The sequence below is a fragment of the Athalia rosae genome, chromosome 2 (assembly GCF_917208135.1).
Source record: "Athalia rosae chromosome 2, iyAthRosa1.1, whole genome shotgun sequence".
In the NCBI taxonomy this organism is placed as follows: Eukaryota; Metazoa; Arthropoda; class Insecta; order Hymenoptera; family Athaliidae; genus Athalia; species Athalia rosae.
The window spans coordinates 20549937-20570846 of NC_064027.1; the positions used below are offsets into that span (position 1 = coordinate 20549937).

At 37.5% G+C, this 20910-nt stretch overlaps 4 protein-coding genes across 4 annotated transcripts; 2 read left to right on the plus strand and 2 right to left on the minus strand.

Moving 5' to 3' along the window:
- Positions 1–452: 452 nt before the first annotated feature.
- LOC105689452 (tubulin alpha-1C chain-like) lies at positions 453–3008 on the plus strand. The gene is made up of 4 exons (XM_012406472.3): positions 453–681; positions 770–986; positions 1156–2149; positions 2225–3008. Exons 1-4 carry the CDS (start codon positions 679–681, stop codon positions 2352–2354), a joined length of 1344 nt encoding a protein of 447 aa, XP_012261895.1. The 5' UTR covers positions 453–678; the 3' UTR covers positions 2355–3008.
- A 5637-nt stretch (positions 3009–8645) lies between these two features.
- On the minus strand, positions 8646–15090 carry LOC105689464. Its single transcript, XM_012406493.3, has 4 exons — positions 14942–15090; positions 13570–13980; positions 11833–12098; positions 8646–10593 (listed from the first exon to the last, which is right to left on the minus strand). The coding sequence occupies exons 2-4, from the start codon at positions 13650–13652 to the stop codon at positions 9980–9982; spliced, it is 963 nt and encodes a 320-aa protein (XP_012261916.2). The 5' UTR covers positions 13653–13980; positions 14942–15090; the 3' UTR covers positions 8646–9979.
- A 140-nt stretch (positions 15091–15230) lies between these two features.
- On the plus strand, positions 15231–17131 carry LOC105689457 (ADP-ribosylation factor-like protein 3). The gene is made up of 5 exons (XM_012406480.3): positions 15231–15760; positions 15940–16126; positions 16208–16389; positions 16480–16729; positions 16825–17131. The coding sequence occupies exons 1-4, from the start codon at positions 15620–15622 to the stop codon at positions 16684–16686; spliced, it is 717 nt and encodes a 238-aa protein (XP_012261903.1). The 5' UTR covers positions 15231–15619; the 3' UTR covers positions 16687–16729; positions 16825–17131.
- A 75-nt stretch (positions 17132–17206) lies between these two features.
- On the minus strand, positions 17207–18742 carry LOC105689456. Its single transcript, XM_012406478.2, has 3 exons — positions 18554–18742; positions 18121–18451; positions 17207–18033 (listed from the first exon to the last, which is right to left on the minus strand). The coding sequence occupies exons 1-3, from the start codon at positions 18652–18654 to the stop codon at positions 17314–17316; spliced, it is 1152 nt and encodes a 383-aa protein (XP_012261901.2). The 5' UTR covers positions 18655–18742; the 3' UTR covers positions 17207–17313.
- Between the last annotated feature and the right edge of the window lie 2168 nt (positions 18743–20910).

Consider the following 20910-nt stretch of genomic DNA (forward strand, 5'->3'; position numbering starts at 1 on the left):
GTTCGCGTTGAAAGTTTTAAAAGAACAAAAAAAATAAAATGAATAAAAGAAAATCAATGAAACAATGTTTTGGAGAAACGTTTTCTTGGATTTCCATACATCGTGATTCATTACCATATATTTATATTAACGTTGAAATTTCTAGGGGGATCTCGCGCACAATATTCCTGAATCATGGTGATATTAAAGCACCTAATGCGTTTCGAGGGTGTAAAATATACGTTTTCAAGTCCCCGCCATAATATTTCGTCGCTTGAAATATTCGCTACGAAGCGTAAGAAAATGGGGGGGGGAAATGTGGAAAAGGTGTCGTTCTCTCCGAATGTGGTAGGGAGGTTGATATATGACGTCATTTCGGTAGCAGCGTAACGCAACTTTGCAGAAAGGAGAAGAAAAATGAAAAATAAATAAATAAACCAATTCTCACGAGTTTTTTTTCAAGGAGTAAAACGGCCACGTCCTTCTCTTTCATTAAATGGAAATAAACGAAAATCGGGTATCGCGATTCCCGTGACAACTAGAAAAAAAATAACAAACCAATATCGCCAACAGATTTTCTCTACTGTTTCTTTTTCAGTATCGTCTAAAAATCCCACACGTCAAGATCGTTCGTTCATCCCACAACTTGATTCTCGCCTCCTTTTCCACCGAAATAACAGAAACCGCACATTTTTCAAAATGGTAATTCCCTCCTAACGTCCTTACATACCATTAAATTTACGCCGAATGTGAAAATGATAAAGAGAATGTCGGTTACGTTCGTTTCCAGCGCGAAGTGCTTTCAGTTCACATCGGACAGGGTGGTGTGCAAATGGGAAATGCATGCTGGGAGCTTTACTGTCTGGAGCACGGTATTCAGCCCGACGGTATGCTGCCGGCTCAGAGCTGCACAAATGACGAAGGCTTTCAAACTTTCTTCAGCGAAACCGGCGGCGGAAAATACGTACCGAGAGCCGTATTTCTCGACCTGGAACCCACGGTGATAGGTAAGAAATTGACGCAGATATTTCAAAGACAAACTGACGGCAAACGTCGGAGCCACAGCCGTACACCAGAATCTGAATATCGTTCCCTCGATTTTCCGGAAACAGGGGAACAAAATCGTTTCGCGATCTGACGGGAATATTTTCTCCTTTTGTTTTTCTCCACGAACAGATGAAGTGCGGACGGGGACGTACCACCAGTTATTTCACCCGGAGCAATTGATATCGGGGAAAGAGGACGCGGCGAATAATTACGCCAGGGGTCATTACACCCTCGGAAAAGAGATAATCGAGTTGGTGTTGGACAGGATAAGAAAAACGGCTGACAATTGCGCGGGTCTTCAAGGTTTCTTGATATTCCACGCGTTCGGAGGAGGTACCGGTTCCGGGTTCACCTCTCTACTGATGGAACGGTTATCCGTGGATTACGGGAAAAAGGCAAAATTGGAATTCGCCATTTATCCGTCGCCCCAGATATCGACGGCCATCGTAGAGCCATACAACGCGATTCTGACGACCCACACTACCCTGGAACACTCCGATTGCGCGTTTCTAGTAGACAACGAAGCGATATACGATATTTGCAGGAGAAATTTGGACATCGAGAGGCCAACTTACACGAATCTCAATCGTTTGATAGGTCAAATAGTATCTTCGATAACGGCCTCTCTAAGATTCGACGGCGCCCTCAACGTCGACCTGACGGAATTTCAAACAAATTTGGTACCCTATCCGAGAATTCATTTTCCTTTGGCGACCTACGCTCCCATCGTATCGGTAGAAAAAGCCTACCACGAACAGCTGACCGTCATGGAATTAACGTCCGCTTGTTTCGAGCCCTCCAATCAGATGGTAAAATGCGATCCTAGAAAGGGAAAGTACATGGCGTGCTGTATGCTGTACAGAGGAGATGTTGTACCGAAAGACGTGAACGCTTCTATAGCAACGATCAAAACTAAGAGAACTATTCAATTCGTTGATTGGTGTCCGACCGGCTTCAAAGTAGGTATTAATTATCAACCCCCGACTGTGGTGCCCGGCGGTGACCTTGCCAAGGTTCAAAGAGCGATGGCGATGCTCGCGAACACGACAGCGATCGCCGAGGCATGGACAAGATTGAATAGAAAGTTCGATCAAATGTTTGTAAAGAAAGCGTTCGTTCACTGGTAAGCTTGTTCGCGAATCATTTTATCGTGTAAATTTTTTTCTATCTACTAGAATAATCCATTTTAATTTTGAAGGTATTACGCGGAAAGCATGGACGAATCGGAGTTCAACGAAGCTCGCGAGGATCTCGCGGCCCTGGAGAAGGATTACGAGGAGGTCGGAATGGATTCCGCGGAAGGTGGCGAAGAAGGGGACGAAAATTGACATTGAAAGGGCGGGAAGAAATCTTCGACGGAAAAAAAAACAACGTACGTCACACGTGTCACCGCGTCTTGTGGGATGAACGGACTTTGTCTATCGACGAATACTGTTTTTTTTTTTTTTTTTTTTTCAATTTTTTCGATCTTTTTACGAGATTTTTTAATCGTTCGTTTGTTATCATGTATATTTTATTTTGATCTGTTTATTTTGTACGATGTATGTTTAGTTTTTATATAACGGTGTATTTTGTCTTTGTGTAGTCCCGTGTATTTTGTAGAAATATATAAAATTCATTTTCGGGATGAATAAAAAATAAATAAATATCAAACCGATTCAATAAATTTCAACTTTATTTCAATTGTTTTTCAAAATTCTGCCATATCAATTCTGCTATTCAAAATCTGACATCTACCTTCTCTGCGGAGAGAAGGAATAAATTTTATTTGAGATAAAAATAAATAAAAAAAGCACCAAGATAATATATAAGAAAAGAAGATTCTCATAACGGCTGGTCGGGCATCGCAAAACGAGTTAATATAAGCAAATCAGTTATGTGTATAATTTATTAAAATCAAATACCGGCACGCGAATACTTACACTGATTCAATTCCACGAGGTAAGAGTTGAAAAAAAAAAAAAAAAAACATTACAAATAAACAGAAAGTTTTTCGTTCGTGAACTTTTCTTCAGTTCCCCCCTCCCATCTTCCCTCCCATTTCCCGCCGCAATAAATTTTCTTTGTATTTTCAAGAATACTTTTCATAATCTTACCAATTATTGGGAATCGTTAATTTCCTGGACCCGAATATCCCCATCCCGTTAATTTAGCTCAGTTTTATCAACCGGTCGGTCGGTTTTCGCGGGGTCTAATTTACGAAGCTGCGTTCCATGAGCAGTCGCATAAAGCGAGCACAGAATCCGCGTATTAAGAGAGAAGATATAATATTACATATATGTAGAAAGTACAGAAACTGAAGCGTAGATATAGGTGTACTCTATGTAGTAATACAATGAATTCATAGCATAGCTCATCTCTCTCTTGAGGCTTTAATAGTGAACCTTATACTCCCGCACATTTCAACTCCCTCACCCTCACCCCCACCCCCACCCCGCCCTCCCTGCCGCCATTCGCGCGATGATACAAAAGCTAGAAACTCTCCACACAGCGCAGCTTTTTGCTGCACCCCGCTACCTCAATACCCATACAGATAGACACTCCGCAGGTAAAAACAGGTCGGCAGGCGGTTAGACAGGTTACCGTCCGACCGCTCGATTTAGCTCGTATGTATAACACCTCCTCGCCCGAGAATAAACAGAAAAGAAAGAGGAGAGTTTAACAATGGTCACCCTCAAAAGTTTACGCAATTACGAGGACTTATATTTTCCGAGCTTTGTACACCTGCAGGATCACGATATCGCTATTTTTCAAAAAATAAATCAAATATCCGTACAAACGATCGTCGCAATGTTTGATTTTCTATGTACTGTAAAAAAAAACGTACAGTTGCAACCCGCGCAGTGCGATGACAAAAAAAAAAGTAAGCGTAATAATAATCAGCATCTCCGTCACTCTGAATCGGATCGACCGCGATGAAAATAATGTGGCCTATGCTACTGTGTTGCTTCTGTGGGTAAAATTGGTTTGGTCGCAGATTTTCTAGAAATTTTACACGCACGTGCCAATGGTGAGGAACTGTACGTAGCGAGGAGGGGTGGTTTTATTCACGTGGTAGTAGCACAGATATATTGGTAGTAGTTCCGGCATCGACGTTCTTTGACTGGGATAATCATCGATTATTGGCAAATGAACGCGTTCTCTGGCAGATCTTCTATGTATCTACACACCTTATCAAGGATGTGTGTGCAACGCGGTATTCGATTATTCTCAAGCTCTTAATCAACGCCGGAACGGAGCAACCTGATGTACATACATCATAAATAAAACATGCACGTACGGTTACACGGATATACGTATACATATATCACGGAGAGGGAATAATGGCTTTTCGAAACATCGGCACAAAAGTTCTCTATTAGTTGACGCGGAAATCGTAACGGTTAATCGATTCTTGTGCCACATATCGATGCACATTCAAAATATACACCTATGTACTTATATGCGTGTCATACAAAGCAATCCTTTTTATTTCTGGCACAATTCATTCAATTACGATTCATTTGAATCGAGCACCTCTCAAAATTTATATTCAACGAGTGGCGGTACCATAAACCACGAAATAATCGATTGCCCCTCTCCCCTTACGCCGCCCATTCACTCGGCACCGGCGAGTTCGATCGAAGAAAAATGAAAAACTACCGCAACTCAACAATTTTTTGTAATCAATGAAACAAATAGATGAATAGAAATGAACTTGAACAAACAACAGAAAGAAAAAAATAATCTTCCTTTTTGTTTTATTACGTAACGCGTAGAATAAGGATCGACGGGAATGGGGAATTGGTTGTTGATTATTCAACTTGATTTAAAATTCTTCTAGTTTCATTCGGAGGCTGGGTATTTATTGGAATGGAATAAAAAAAAAAATCAAACAGTTAAAAAGAAACATGGCGGAGCGAGTGGTGGACTACCGGGGGGCGGGGGGGTTGTAACTCGAGCCACAAGAGAAATTACGGGGGCGCCGATTTTAAGGTTCTGACAGGGAGATCTGTATAGGTTGGACGCGGAACAGTCGAGTGGCTTGTTAATTAGTTTACCCTGTACATATACACAGAGGTACCTACAACCAACTCCCCCTGTTTTCCCCCAGTGCCCACCTCCTCTGCCGAACTCCAAACGCCCACGATCCCTAATTCAGCCCTTGCTTTCGTGGCAAAGCTGCAAGATCCCCAGTTAACCGCAACCATCCCCTCTGGAATGTACAGGATGTTTCATCTACAACGTTAAGGCATAGTGGAATAATTTGACATTTTTCTGAAACAATTTACACACTTGAGAACTTAAGAGTTCCCCTATATATATTCCATGTGAACTTGATTTTCGATTGTTCGAAAGAAAAAAAAACACGATATCCCATCCTGCTCACACGAGGTACTGCGGAATGGTTAACTTGCATAATCTATTTTCAATTACATAAATTAATACGTATTCATAGGATTTTTTTTTAAGAAAACAACATAAGGACAAAGAAGGGAAATTAGTTACGAGTTGATTATAGCGATATAGGTGTGGATTTTTAACGTCTCAAGAAAGGGTCTTGAAGAGGTAGATTGCGGTTCGTGCTCAATCAGGTGCGTTTTATATAAAGTGAGTTCTCTTAAAAGGTTTTCTGGATTCTTGGTATAAAAGGGTCACGATCGGCACGATATTCTCGTGGAATAATCATGCGACGCGAGAGAACGATCCCATGCGATGATCCTTTTTCTCCACGTAATACATACATATATCATTGTCATGAATATACCATAAAAATGAAGTGGAGGAGAACTACATAAAAAAAAAACCAGATGACGTACAGCGTTAGGAGATTATTTGACATAAAAAATGGAACTGTATATCGCTTCCTGGATATACGCGTATATCCATATAAATTTTTTGCCGCGGCAAAAAAAGAACCCAAAAAAATGTAGATGCCATAGCGATGGGTTTTTTATTTTTGGTTTTGTTTTTTTTTCTAAACTACGTCAAAATAAATCTGTGTAGGTTCTATACGAACAATACTTCTATATTGATAATTACTACCTTGCTATTGGACGAATTTTTAATTGAAAGCGTCACACGTACTTCAAACCTGTCAAGGGCAGAGGATTTCCGGGAAACAGAAAAAAAAAAGGGAAGGTGTATTTTCTCCTAATTAGTTTGAGCAATTAAGTCGACTTCAAGCTCGTTCTTTCATGAGCTTAATCATACCTTATAGGTAAACATGAAGTTATCTCGATTCTTGGAGAAGTTTCAACCTCTCGGGATTGAGACCGCTTAATAGGACAAAAGAGAGACCCGAGAGTTGTATTATAAAAGCGCGTATTTGTGCAATCCTCCCTCATTCGATTATATCGCTTCTTTCATATTCGGTAGCTCGACACTTTTTGGGAGCTTGATAATCTCTACAGAGTTTGTTGGAAAACAAATATTAATCGAATTGAAAATCAAATATTGAATTTCAATTAAAATTATTTATATTAAAGTATTAACAACATCGGATTCTAGGCAGTTCATGATTCCCGGATTTCGTCTGTCCGTTGGATTTGATTTCCGCATAGATTTCATTTATCTGCTCATTCCTGAATTTTCTTCCTTTGGTGAGTGTGAACCTTATGACGATTAAAAGTTTGATCTTTCGTTCAAACTTCATGAATTTAGTCAAGCTAGACCTTTTGGATTATTTTTCCTTATTTTCTTTCAGGTTCGATGTACAAATAACGAATCGTGTTTCTCGAACCCAATTTTTATAGGTTGAAATTAGGAACCAGATATTCAGAGACGTAAGGGATATGGGGAGATTCCAGCCAAGGGTGCGTTTGAGCTACAAGTAATTATTATATGTATTATAGATTCAATCTGTATAATCATGATGTGAGGAAATTGAGATGAACTTTCGAAAGAATTTAATGGCCCAAATACCGAATCCTGAGTTTCCTCACGTCTTCTTCGGTATATGAGGCTGGGAATTTACCTATGTATGCACACACGTCGAACATACGTATATATACCTACATTCCTGGCTTATATAAAACCATATTCTCCAAAGTCAAACAATACCAGCTTATGTCAGGTGTGTACACGTATATGCATGTATAATTATACATAAATATCCGTCAGATCGAAACCGTCCACATTTGATACGAAGAATGAGTGAAGATATACGCACTGCGCTGCTCGGCGTTTTCTTAACTCATGAAAAATATGCCAACAGAAAGAGGTGCTTGTCGATTCATTTATAGCATATAATTCATATTTTCATTATTGCTTTTTTGAATAAAACACAATATAGGTATACAATGAAAATTTTACTTTAATTGTTATTTACTATTTTTTACTCATCACCTTCGGTCTTGGGGGGTAAAAAGATACCGAGCTTTGGTCGAAAATTAATTCTTCTATATCTAAATTAAACTTTAAGATTTCGGATCTCATTGTCAATTACTAAAGTGAAAAAAAAATTTTAATCTACGTACCGTCATGCTTCGAGAATATTCACGTCTATGGGAAAAATTGAAAATGGCGAATCGAAACCACGAAACATTGCACCATAGATGTATTGAACAAATTGGTTCAATATATCTATGATTGCACCATTCGGTATGAAAGTTGGTGCCTGTAATCTGTTTTTGGGGTCAGCGATCACGAATCATACGTGAAATATCCAAAACTGAAAATAACGGATTCAAAATAGCGATCCACTATCTACAAATACTGTTCTTAGGGCTTGGTGTTTTTCCAACTATAATTGTCAGAGAGTTCTAAGCGAAGAAAAACATAAATGAATCGCAATTAATTCATCGCACATTTATGATACGAACAACTATACATACATATAGGTAAAATTTAAACGACATATTTTCCCATAGACATCACACTTGGTCCGTCATAATAATATTAAATAATGTAATGCACCGCGAGAAGACAGGCGCCGCGTACACAATGAATAATTCTGAATACAAATATTGATTATTGTCGAATTATATAAATAACGCGGTATGTCTGCATAAAATTACACATTTTGCGTCGATGACAAGTGCTGACTGATGATTAGTAATGATATTTGACAAATTCAGTTGAAATTTCGAACGTGAGTTCGTTCAAAAATTCACAATGTCATGCAACGGTGTTCGAGAATGTTAAAAATTGGAGTAATATTTTTTTCTATACCGAATGATGCACCCAGTTACGTTCATCACTAGACTTTCATACGTTCGGTCATTTTCAAACTTATGGAATTAAAAAGAAGAAAAAAAAAAACAAATTCACGCGAATCGAATACGATAATTATTTTTGCATCACGCGACCAATTACCACATATTCTCTTACAATTTTTTCAATCTTATCAGTCCTTGGCATGAAAAAATACAAGATTAATAGGGTCAAGCGATAAACAAGTTCAAATCGTATAATTGAAGTTCGTCATTTTATTATGATCAGTCTCGCATTTCCAACATTTATGATCGTCGAAATTATTCATTTTTTTTTGTCCTCTCAATCTTGAACTTTTGAACTCGAAAGTTTCACAGCAATAATATTAAGAGAGCAACAGTTATCCATATTTTCAAGGTGTGAAACATCATTCAATCGAGAATAAAACCACACACCGCGGGTAACAATAATTTAACGATATTCGATAAGATCACATATATTTTATTCTTCAGTCACATACGAATTATTGGTGATTATTATTATTCTATAATGTAACAAATTAGAGAATAATGATTCATTTAATTTACAAAATTTTTACTTGATATCATTATTGTTGTTCCTGACACTATTATTATTATTATCATCATCATCATCATCATCATCATTATCATCATCATCTCGTTTCATTTTTAGCCGTTAGATGTAAGTTAATAATTAGTTATTTGATCGGCCGATTTATCGTTCAAATTAAGTATAATGATTTCATTTTGTCATTTTTATTCGATCATTGATCTATTTTGTTATACCTCTGCAGAAAAAGATTTGTTACTTGTGAACAATCAATAGTAAGACAATTTACTTTTTTCTTGTCGCGGGTGGATGGAATTTGAAAAAATACCAACCTCCATTCTTAATAAGAGATATGGTCAAACCCTTTTTCTAATCTCGACACGAGATAAGAAGTTGAGATAATATCTCATGATATTTTATGAAAATTTCACGAAATCGTAACTCAAGATCAATAATTTACCCGCGACCTCGAGATTTAAGAAAAAAAAATGATTTGAACAAACTATTATCACCAGGAGTAACGACACCCTGACGCAATTAAACCAATTATATTTATTGTGCTGTTTGATTCATTAGAGGGTATTCTGAAGTTTTGACAAAATACAATCAAAAGTAAGAATATATGAATTCATTTTTATTTCTTATATGTATATTCTTCTTATTCACTAATTCATCTACCCATCTTACGAAGATGCGGTGGGTATGTCTTATAAGTAGAGCCAAAAAAGCTATAAATAATAACAGTAATAACGATGGTGGTATTGCCATTAGATAATAACAATAATAATGATAATGATAATAATTCTTGTTATGTACTTCGTCTTTAATCCAAGAATAAAATCAAATAGATGAAGATAATATTAAGAGAATATAATAATAAAGAACGCAGTTTGTCACGTTGCCCGCGTTTTTTTTTCAATACTAAGAATTCCAAGGCTGTTCGAACGATTCAATTAAGTTTTGTAAAATTGGCAAAGTAAAAGGCAAATAGAAAGAAGAACAAACTAGAAGCAAAAATCCAGGTATCATAAAAAGTCTATCCAACCTGAATTAAACCTCGATAAAAAATATTTTGATAACATACTACATAATATCGTTGTAACAGCCCTTATCCACGTGTCTTTAGAGATGATATTAATGAGTTAGAAATATACAGATGAATTTTAGTGAGTCAATAACTGTCTAAATAAAAACTGGAGACACGCAAACCCTGTGATCATTCAACAGCTTGGACCATGATCCCTCTGCTCTACATCGAAGTTGGAGACCAGAAATTCATTTCTCTTAACTCTGATGGTTTTGCTTGGAAAACATTTCTGTACACATTTTTGTTGCTGCCGGTATTCGGAGGTGGCATGAGTGTTTCGTCTTTTGGTATATACATCAGATTCTGAGAAGAGATTGATTTTTTTCTACTCAATGGTTTCGCTGCCACTATTTCTTCTGTCTCATCTTCCTCCTCAATTTTAGCCGACACTGTTTCTCGCTGCTGTCCCAGAAGGCTCGCTAATATCCAACCACCTTGGTATTTTTCTTTGTCTGGCAGAAAGGGGCCCGTGAAGTATCTGTTAGACTGAATTTTCCTTCTAGATTTCGGAGAGTTGTCAGGCGTCGACATGGGTGAAGATATTGGAGATGCGGGCAAAGATTTGCTGACCTTCCTTGTGCTGCATTCTTCGGAAGTGGCAGCCGTTTGGTTTTCTTCTAAAGTAAATCCCTTGGTCACTTTGCTAGACATTATTTGACTCGCAACGTGCACGATAGATTTACCGCAGAGCGCGGGAGGGCCGTGAAATCCATCGTCAACACCTTGAGACTTCACTTTACCAGCATAAGCTGATTTCGGTGGCTTGATATCAGCGGCTATAACACAGGAAGAGAATATAAATATGACTTTGAATTGTGAGTGACAATGCAAGTAATTTCTACCCGTGGTTCAGAAATATTGGTAGCTGGACCTTACCAAGTTTAGTGACAACGAGAGTGACCATGACTCCCTCGGACACAAGCCATAGGGCAACTTCCACACCGTTATTATAAAACTTTGTAATATCGGAGAGCATCGCGTCAAAAGGAACGTGTATTTTGAAAATAAATAATAAAATAAATTAAACTAATATCGCAGCATAGTCGTTTCAGTCTTTTTTATAGGAAGGTTTACAAGGTTTATCAACACATAACGCAAGTTTAGGTGACTAGTCAGGTTCAATTTGGATCGAACTAACTAGTAAGCGGCAGACTTACAACTGATTTGCTTGGCACTATGAAGCCGCATATATACGGCTTCCCTAATGGCTGATAACGCGAAGAAATGAGCTAAGAGCTGTTATCGATAACAGCTCGTCAGCAGGACACCAAGTTCAATTACGCTATAGTTTGACTTGAGTGGGGATTGGATTTCAGTCCGACTCACTTAGCACTATCACTCTGTGTATTGAATGCTGGATTTTTGCTAAAAATATACTTGAGAATGTAAGTTTGTGATGTTGGACGATGTTATTTCAGCTATTTTGACTTCATATTTATTTATTTTAATGGCAGGTGGTCTTTCTAAGCCAGTGATGAAACGAGTAATCACAGCGTAGATGGTACGTAACGTGTTATGTTTGTACTAACAATTGGTACTTTGCTAACTCGTCAAATTTTCTAGTCATATGACGCAGATATTATTTTCCATCATCGGATGTCACAATAGCTTAGCTAAATGAGCCGAATCTTCAATGACATATTTTGGTCAATCATATAGATTCTTGAGGAACTATTTTTTTTTTTACCAAATACAATAACTAGGGTTTGTTGCAAGAGGTGATGTTCAGCTTTCTCTTTTCGACTTTTTTGTTTAAAAGAAATTTTGCTAAACAGTTTAAATTGATATAAAGTATAAAAGTTCACACAGGGGCTGAGTTTATAACCACTGATAACTTGATGAGGTCCAGCTGTGCAACAACAAAATGAAATGAGAAATTTCAGCTGTGAATAATATTGTAATGCACAATACAAGTAACTATTGGGAAGCAAGTTGAATGATTCGATTCTTTTTGGGATTTACGACGGTAACGCAAGAAGAGGTAACATGTGGATAAAGTTCTTGTATAAACTTACCTTTTTGGGCTGCATTTGGTACATAGGGTTGGCAGGGCAACGGATGTTTACTGAAATCGATATTTTTGACTTCCTTGAAGTCCGGAGGGGGTGGTTGAGAAGATGTTACCTGTGTGGCCGCCGTGGTGTTTTTGTTCACTTCACTGATGGGTGTAAAGCCCTCGTCGGTTTTAGGATTATTCTCTTGAGTATTTTTTGAATATCGAACGTAGAAGAAGCTATCGTCATGGGAAGGGGGGCTGAACGTTGAATCGTCAATGACAAATCTGAAAGTAAAAATATAATTTGATGATTCTACAATGTATATCATTTCATTCTGAACGAAAAACATTAGGCCTACGACTTTGGAATGATCATTGCCTGTTGAGTCACCCTAATGTATAAATTTTAAGTGCTGATTCGTGAGATGTGAATCTATAGATTTGGTACAAAAAACCTATAGTTAAGTAAGAAACATAATTTGCATAGACTTCAAAGTTACGAGTTTTATAGTACGCGGGAAAAAAATCCCAATTTGACAGCACGTAAGATTCACTTCCCAAGATATAGTAGGGAGGTGTGGGTTTCAGGTATGAGATGAGCTCAGCAGTTCGTCCGTCTTTGATAACATATCTCGGTAGGGTATCTCAAAGTCAGTTTAACAGCACAAGTCACAAGTAAAATTTATCTCTTAAATATTATTCAGATTTTTCGAGCTGAAAATAAATGACGTCTACTTTACAGAGAAATAAAAAAGTTAATGAACCCATCAAATTGAGATTGAATTAGATGTTCATAAAATTAATTGCAATAGAACAAGACTCTATGTAATCACTGACAATTAGGCTATTGTGAGGAACGTTTCCACTATAAATCACTGCTCATCAATTGTTGGTATCCACTCATCAGCCCAGTTATTAACAGTTTAGGAGATTGAAGTTTTAGGTCATATTTATTGAATCACAGTTATGGAAAAATCAAATTTAATAAGAGTTTAATAGCTAGTATCTTACTTAGTGTGACTCGAGAGATTTTCTGTCGAGGCAAATGCAAAGTATAGAGTTCGAAAGTCCCTTGACTAAAAATACCCCCTGGCAGTCCCGTGATACTGATGCAGGCCAACTTTCGCATACCAATTTATTATCACATATACAGAAACAGGCACTAGTCTATCAACTGCTTCAAGTTCAGCTCTTAGCAGAACAGAAATTCACAGAACTGCTAGATCAACTGGGTATGAATTCTAATCTTTTAATTATCCATTTGCGGCAAATTCCATGGACAAGTTTGTTATGTTACAACATTGCACAAACACGTGGATATATTTATGGGTCGTGGCCTTGCCAGACACAAGGTATAAAAGTAAACAAACCTTGTTTCACTTGCTGCATGAATTAGCATTGGGATACACAATTAAAAGTAATTTGTCTGATCTAATCTTATCATCATTCACTCAACCAGGGATTCGTTAGAAGGAATAAAATGTTTAATTGAACTAGTTAAAGCTATCCTTATAACACAAAAAATCTGTTATCGAAAAATTTTGGGAAAAAGCAAATTGTGGCAAAACTCTTAACAATTTAGTAGGAATATTACTTATCAGTAATTGTTGACAAGCACTTAGATAATCAATAAACTTTCCTCCTTATATTTACATAACTGTATTATCAAAACTGTGAGTGGCGTAGCGGTGTTATCATGGTAACTACACATGATCATTAGCTGTAAATTTGAGATTGGAAAGTTTTCTCTTCTCACCTTGAATCCATTTTACTCTTCATCCATTGTGGTAGCGAAATTCCACCCCCAAGGGACCTGTCTGGTTGTCCGGCAGATCCCATGATGATGTCGATTGATTTTTCTTTTATACTAATTTCTTTTTTTACATAAAGCTGAGATATTTAAGTATTTTCTAAACACGAGATATGTGTCCGAGTTTCAAATATAATTACGATGAACTGCAGGGGATTTCTTATGGATAATTACTGCTCTTAAAAGAATTGATTGTATCAATTCTGATTGTATTTTGCTCTAATCAGAAACGGGAGGAATATACGAATCTATTACTGGTATGTACAACTGGCTCTTTAGCTGGTAATTTTTGGCACCTCGTACTCCAGAACTTCTGTTAAACACCTAGGAGTATGACCCTACCACCATTCTACTGATCTGTAAAGAAAAAAGAAAGGAAGGATGAGCAAATTACATTTCCATCATCGTCAAATCATGCTAGACTTGTATGTAAGGGAATTCAACGAAGAAATGATGATTCTTTTCACCGTTGACATCTTTGAATAATTATTCGAAGTCGATATAATAATTTACTTCGTTAGGCCAGTTTGACCTTCAGCTGTGAAAACAAGTTAAACAGGTGACCTGTAACAGCTGTGACGCAATTCAGTTTGAATTGGATGTAGAATAATTGCTCACAGCAATTGGCATTTCAATTTCTCATATTTTCCAGGAGAGTGTTTTTCCACAAATATTTACAACTGATAGGTCAATTAAGAAGCTCTCAACCGAACGATAAATCATGACAATAATCACACATATCTTAATCAGGATCTGAATGATAGCCATTACATCATTTGTTGTTCACCGAGAGTAAGAGAAACTAAAGAACTGATATTACCAAAAGATCTGACGTTATGTTTTGATAGGAAACAAAATAATTCACGAGATTTAGATACCATTTTCTAATAGTCGGAAGGACTGGTGAACGTGGTTCGACGTAAACAATGACGATGCTAGATTCGGAAGTCTTCGTTACATATGACGTACGTCAAAATAACAAATATGCACAGTTGTGCAGATAAGCTTTCTACATAAAAAATAATAATTACATTTTATTGATGGTGTGACATAATACCAAACGGTTCAGATTAACATATGTACAGGTCTAAGTGATTTTTCCTATGAAGGTTTCCACAAGGCTTATTTATTTCCACGAATTGTATCAGTAAAAACAAGGATATCTGATTCGGAAAGTTATGGCTGACGAGATGGCGATCTATTTTTTTATTGTATATCTTTAGAATGCACTACTGCTGGAGGTGATAAGAGATATGCATGAGAAATCAGGAAATGTATGAATTATGAATGAAGATTTGTAATAAAGCTTGTGACCTACCCTACTCTTCCTGCACATTGTAGACTTTATAACAACACCCATAATCACCCGCAGTAGAAAAATCCTTCAAAGTGCAACTCGAATTGACACGAGTTGCGAACAATGGCCGACTCTGGAACGGACTACCCTTTGTGTTGCCAAAAGGTGGTCGGATGGCGCTGTCGACGTCGCCAACGATTTCAGACTTGACGTCGCCATCGGTCGCAAACTCACCACGTGACCAACCTTGCGAGTACGAGGCAAGTCTCGAGCGTCACGAGTACATCGCGAGTTACCCAAAAAGGGTTATTGGTGGCTGACATTTTGTGACGCTGTCAAGTTTAGCAGAACGAATCAAACGAATCGTACAACACAGCTCTATCGTATTTAATTGCTGCATTACGCATGAAACGAACAGGCCGTTCGTACTTCCCGTTAAATCCCAACGTGGAAAATTGCCCGATCCATTGTTAATTATCATTAGCTATAATAATAAAGAAAAAGCAATAGAGATAGTAAAATGAACCGCATGCGTGAATCGCAAGAGTGAAATGATGATGCGTTAAATTATATCTAGCGGTTTTGAAAGTGATTAGAAGAAGAAGTAACTAACAACAAAGGGAACAAAGAGAACAACTCAAATACGTAATCGCTGTTGATAAGGATTCAAAATAACTCTAACCAAAGCAGAATTCCAAAATGGTTGGAAACGTCACACGATGTGGTCGGAAGACCGTATTTTTTGTTGGATGTGCTTGTGTGGGAGCCTATGTAGCTTATAGATATTGGAGAAAGAGAGAATTGAAATCCATCGACGAAGGGTTCGAGGAAGTCTCAAAGGTCAGAAGATTCTTGGGTTACTTTTTTCCCCCTTATCCATCCTAATTATACCGGTCATTCTTCTGCCATCGCAGAGGAGAAGGATTGCTGATGTTTTGTCATTATATAACCAAAAGGAACAGTTCGAACGGTTTATGTTCATCACATTTTAAGTACCATTTGTTGGTTCGACTTCACAGATTGATGATAGCAATGAGAGAAGAGTTCTTCTCCTTGGACTTGATGGCGCTGGAAAAACATCTGTAATGAATCAAGCTATAGCGTCAACTGTTCCTGGTAGCACTTACTCAGTGCCTCCACCCTCAACTAATGGCTTTGGAGTATTTAGATTAAACAGTGGATCTTTCATTCTCAACATCTGGGAAAGTATGAAAATTTGAATGTCACCCAACACGTTTAGTAGTATGTAGTACTTCTATCTGAGGGGCTAAAACTCATTATACACAGTCGGAGGTGCCGATGTGACCAGAAAGTATTGGAGCAACTTCCTCCAAGACACGGATCTTCTAGTATTTATGGTGGATGCAGGAGACACAAATAAGTTGTCTTTAGCTGTCTATGAGCTAAAACAGTTACTTGGAGACCCCAGAATGGATGCGGTCCCAATTTTGGTTATTGCCAACAAGCAGGTCAAATTCTAGCTCGAAATTACACAGATTAGAAATCGAATTACAAAGATAGTTTATATCGATTTTTAAACTTGTGAACTTGTTTTCTAGGACTCATCAAACGCACTCAGGCCTGATCAAGTCAAGGAAGCTTTGGATCTACGCAGTATACCTCCAAATAAACATAAAGTTGAAGTAATTGGATGCCAGACTAGACCGCTACCAGATTTACCAGAAGGAATTACGACTTACACATGGCATCATCCCTCTATTGAAGTTGTTCGAAAGAAAATATGCACAATGGCCACATCTACTTAAACTTCATGAAGCATGATTAATTGGTTTTGATATAACAGTAATGGTAAGCTGAAGAAACTGAGTTCATTCTATTGTTTTGAAAAAGAATCACGATTGGCGCAAAAATGCATTATTTAGCATTAAATTTTTCACTAATAGAAATGAAAGAACATGGCTAGCGGTTTAATTCATGGGATGCCTGATGGGAAGAAATGGTATATTGCAGGTGTCAAGTCTGAATCAACTGTCACACTAATATTCTAATTTTTTATGAAATATTGTAGAGATATATACCTCAATGTAAACAGATTTTCAGTCCCAAGGCTCTGCTTTTTTGTAATTTATAAATGAATCATTACGTACGAAATTTAACTTGATTTTACAATCACGATTAATTCGTCGTGCCATAAACCATCGGTGTATTATTGTTATTTGTCATTGTAATAAATAATATTCATTGAATTTACATTCCAAGAACCTGAATCACCCTCCCATTCTTTTTTAACAGAAAAAAAAATAAGGAATAAGGATTACTCACAGCTACAAGAGTTCAATGTATTTTGAGCGAATATTTACAATCGTAAGAATGGTTTAGGAATCAATTTGCTCAACCTCATAAAAACGTGCAGTTGTGACGTATTTTAGATTTCAATCCCCTTCATCATTGCTGTCCGTAACAAATTCTCCGTCATCCAGAATGTCGTCTTCTGAAAGCGCCTCGTCTTCGCTCATATCACTAAGATTAACGAATCCTGATGTTTCATCATCCCCGTCTAGAACTTCCTCATCTTCACTATCACTATCACTGGATTGCGTTCTTTGAACTGCGTTTAAACTTCGCTTTTGCTTTTCAACAGTTTCCATCAACCTCTGGACGTTTTCATTCTGTTGTACTTTCTTCTTCTTTGAAGGCTGTAAATGTTCTGTATCTTTCTTGTTCGTTTTGTTCGATTTAATTTTATTGTCAGGGACGTTTTCTTCGTCACTTTCATCATCGGGGAACAATTGAAGCTTTTTCAGACCAGTATCACTGCTATTTCGAATCTTGACTCCAGCGTTATCGGTCTCGTCATGCAGTGTTTTACCATCAGCACCGAATTGCTCATTGTTGATAGACTCTACGTCCCACAGAGGAGACTTCTTTTCTTTGGGTATCTTCCGTTTCTTGGCAACACTGAATTTATTTGCATTTTCAATTCCAATTTTCTTTCGTGTTTCCTCCAAGGGTGTAGGATCGTCCAGCACAATTTCCCCAGTTTTCAAAAGGTACTCCGCATACTGCTCTGGAATGCTTTTGAAAGTATTTATTTTTGAACGGATTTGACACCATGTCATTTGGTAGTGATTTTTTCTATCTCTTGCCATTGCCTGAAATCCCAAATTAAAATTGAAGTCAATTTAAATACAATTACAGCAGAATGAGTAACTGAATTTTTTGTTTTTTTAGATTCTCACCTTGAAATCATCTCCATATTTTTCCATTAGATATGTCACGAATTGTACTTGGCCCTTGGGAAGTCTGAAGAGTCTTTCTCTAGGTGCCTTTGCATCCGCATCCAAAGCATTAGCTACGTGAATCTTGGGCTTATGGTCGGGTTTTTCATTTTGAATAGTATCTGTCTCCATATTCTCTTCTTCTAGCCACCTACCACGTTTTTGAGATTTGGTTAAGCTATGTTTTGTCGACGGGATTTTCAGCACCTCATTGGGGTCGTACGCCAGCCCCATGCTGTCTAAATTGCCTCGAATTGACTTTTTGACCTCCCAAGAGCCTTCGATTTCCTTGCTGAAGATTAATTAGGGATTATGAACACAGGACAATAATAACGACACAGTTTATATTTTTAGTTATAGGTTAACAGGGTTAGGTGAAGCTGTAGATTCTCACCATTCTATTTTGGGAAGTTTTCGAAGCTTGTTTCTTAGCCTTTTGCGGTTTACGTTAGCCCTGAATCTCTTCCTACGTTTTTGTTTACGAACTTTTGTCATTTTTGAGCAGTTTCAAATAAACTCACAACTCGGACACGTGCGTAGAGTCACCTTAGGAGCTGTACACACACACACACACCGTACACCAATACACACTCATCACTCATCGCCCTGTTCCCCCATCTGTACGCAACAATTCGTCATTAAGTTCCCATCATTCCCGGAGGTTAGCGTTCTCTACTCCTCCGCGGACTATACGATTGTTTAAATCTTTTTAAATGAACAAGTTTCTAAAATGAAACTTACATCCATCAGTCAACGCTTAAATCATTGAAAACTATAATTTGAGAAGTCTAGTTATTTAATGCGTTGACTGAAGATTTTCAGACCCTCATGCCCACCACTTATAAAATCAAATTTAGCGGTATTTTCCTTTCTGTCCCCTATCCGTCAATCTCTTAGAAATAATGTTATATTATTTAATTCGAAACTGGATTCCTTCAAATTTTGACGATCATCATGCTAAAAGTCACATTGTTTCAATATTTAAGAGATAATAATTTGTGCGCACGGCAGATTCATAATTTTTTGTTCCCACAGAAGCATAGTTGACTGAAAGGTACGAAAAGCTTGTCTCTTGATACCCAAAATAATCACGTAATCGACACGTGAATAAACTTTACTCTTTAAAATGCACAAAATAGATCTTACGATTCTAAAATTGCCGAAGTTCTATACTTTTAGATGTCAAAGTTCTTTGTTATTCTGATTTAGAAATTTTCGTTTCTACTGCTTACCTCAGAAAAAAGTTGAAGAGAAGTCAAATAACATCGATGCGTTCGAACCAAAATTATGGTACAAACCAACTTTCTATGAGAGTCATAGGAACCATTTGACAAAAACGGATTTTTTCCGGCCAAGTAATTGACCAAAACTTCATTTCATTACAATCTGCACATTTTCTGTTTTTCGGGGCAAAAACTAGAAGTTCAATATATCTATGCTAGAACTTTTCCAAATTGTTTGCCGGATGGTTCAGTGATCGGAGTAATTGATAAGCCTGTAAAAAATAATTGATCATATCTAATATGCCACCAATCTTTTTCCTCTACAATTAATTCTAAAAGTCTAATAGTATATGGTATGCTCTATTTTTTATTTCATTGAACAACACAGTCATTTAATATTTTCTGCACATATTGAGATAGTAGATGAAGATTTGCAACGGGTTTTCTGATTTTTTTTCAAATCCACAGAATATTCAGAGAGTGTACATACTTACATAGGTTGAAAATTATCTAGTATAGTAATGTCTGTGAAAATAATGTTTAACGTAACGTATAGGTATAGTGAGAAATGATTTCTCTTCGCACCTTAATATTGGTGTTTAGAATCGTTGCAGGAAATACGACTATTTTCAGGGATGCCACCGAAAGCTCGCATGGCCTTGAAATTGTTGTTAATTTGACTAACTACCATAGTGATGGCTCTAAGTTCGGTAACTCGGGGATCGGCGTAATAGGAACCATCCTTGAGTGATGGATTTGAGGTGGTCATTATGGCGAGGAAAATTCTAATTCGTGCGATAATGGCCGAATAGGCGATGCGGATGGTAGTTATTGAATAAGTTTCGATTTCCATTTCTTCGTCATCGATGATTATTTGAGGCCGGCCCGATTTTCCTTCTCGCATCGCTATGAAATATTGTGCTATGAAAGTCCCGAGTTTGGAAACCGCGTATGCTTCAATCGCGTCTATTTCAAATTGTATTTTACGGACGTTCGACTCGGTGACCAATCGGATGATGCGGAGAAATCCTTCGAACCCGTCGTTGATTTCGGCTGCTGCAATTTTCTTAAGCCTTTCAACCGCCGGTAAAGATTCTGGTCGAAGCATCGTTATCACATTCCATTTTATGTCAATCGCATCATTGATTAAAACGGTCGCCGCAGACCTGCTATTTTCGATCATCGAAAGAAGCTCGCTATTACCGTATCTCTTTCCCCCATAGCAATCTCTTTCCAGCTTATTAAACAGGTCGAATAGTCCGTAGAAAGAGATCTTGACGTTTTCTATTATTTTCCGACGAGCAGCTTCAACGGCACAATATTTACTAGAGATATCTTCGTTCGGTTTTTTCGTCCGCTGCACTTCTGGACGATCGTCATGGACACCGTCGGGAGAAGAAGCGTAGCTCTCCGTTAATATTATTGCAACTAAAGCAAGAATAAAAAATTTTCCCAACATTTTGACGGAATTAATCTATCATCATACTGTACATCAGTTTTCAGCTTATATATGGAATATAATGTTTAC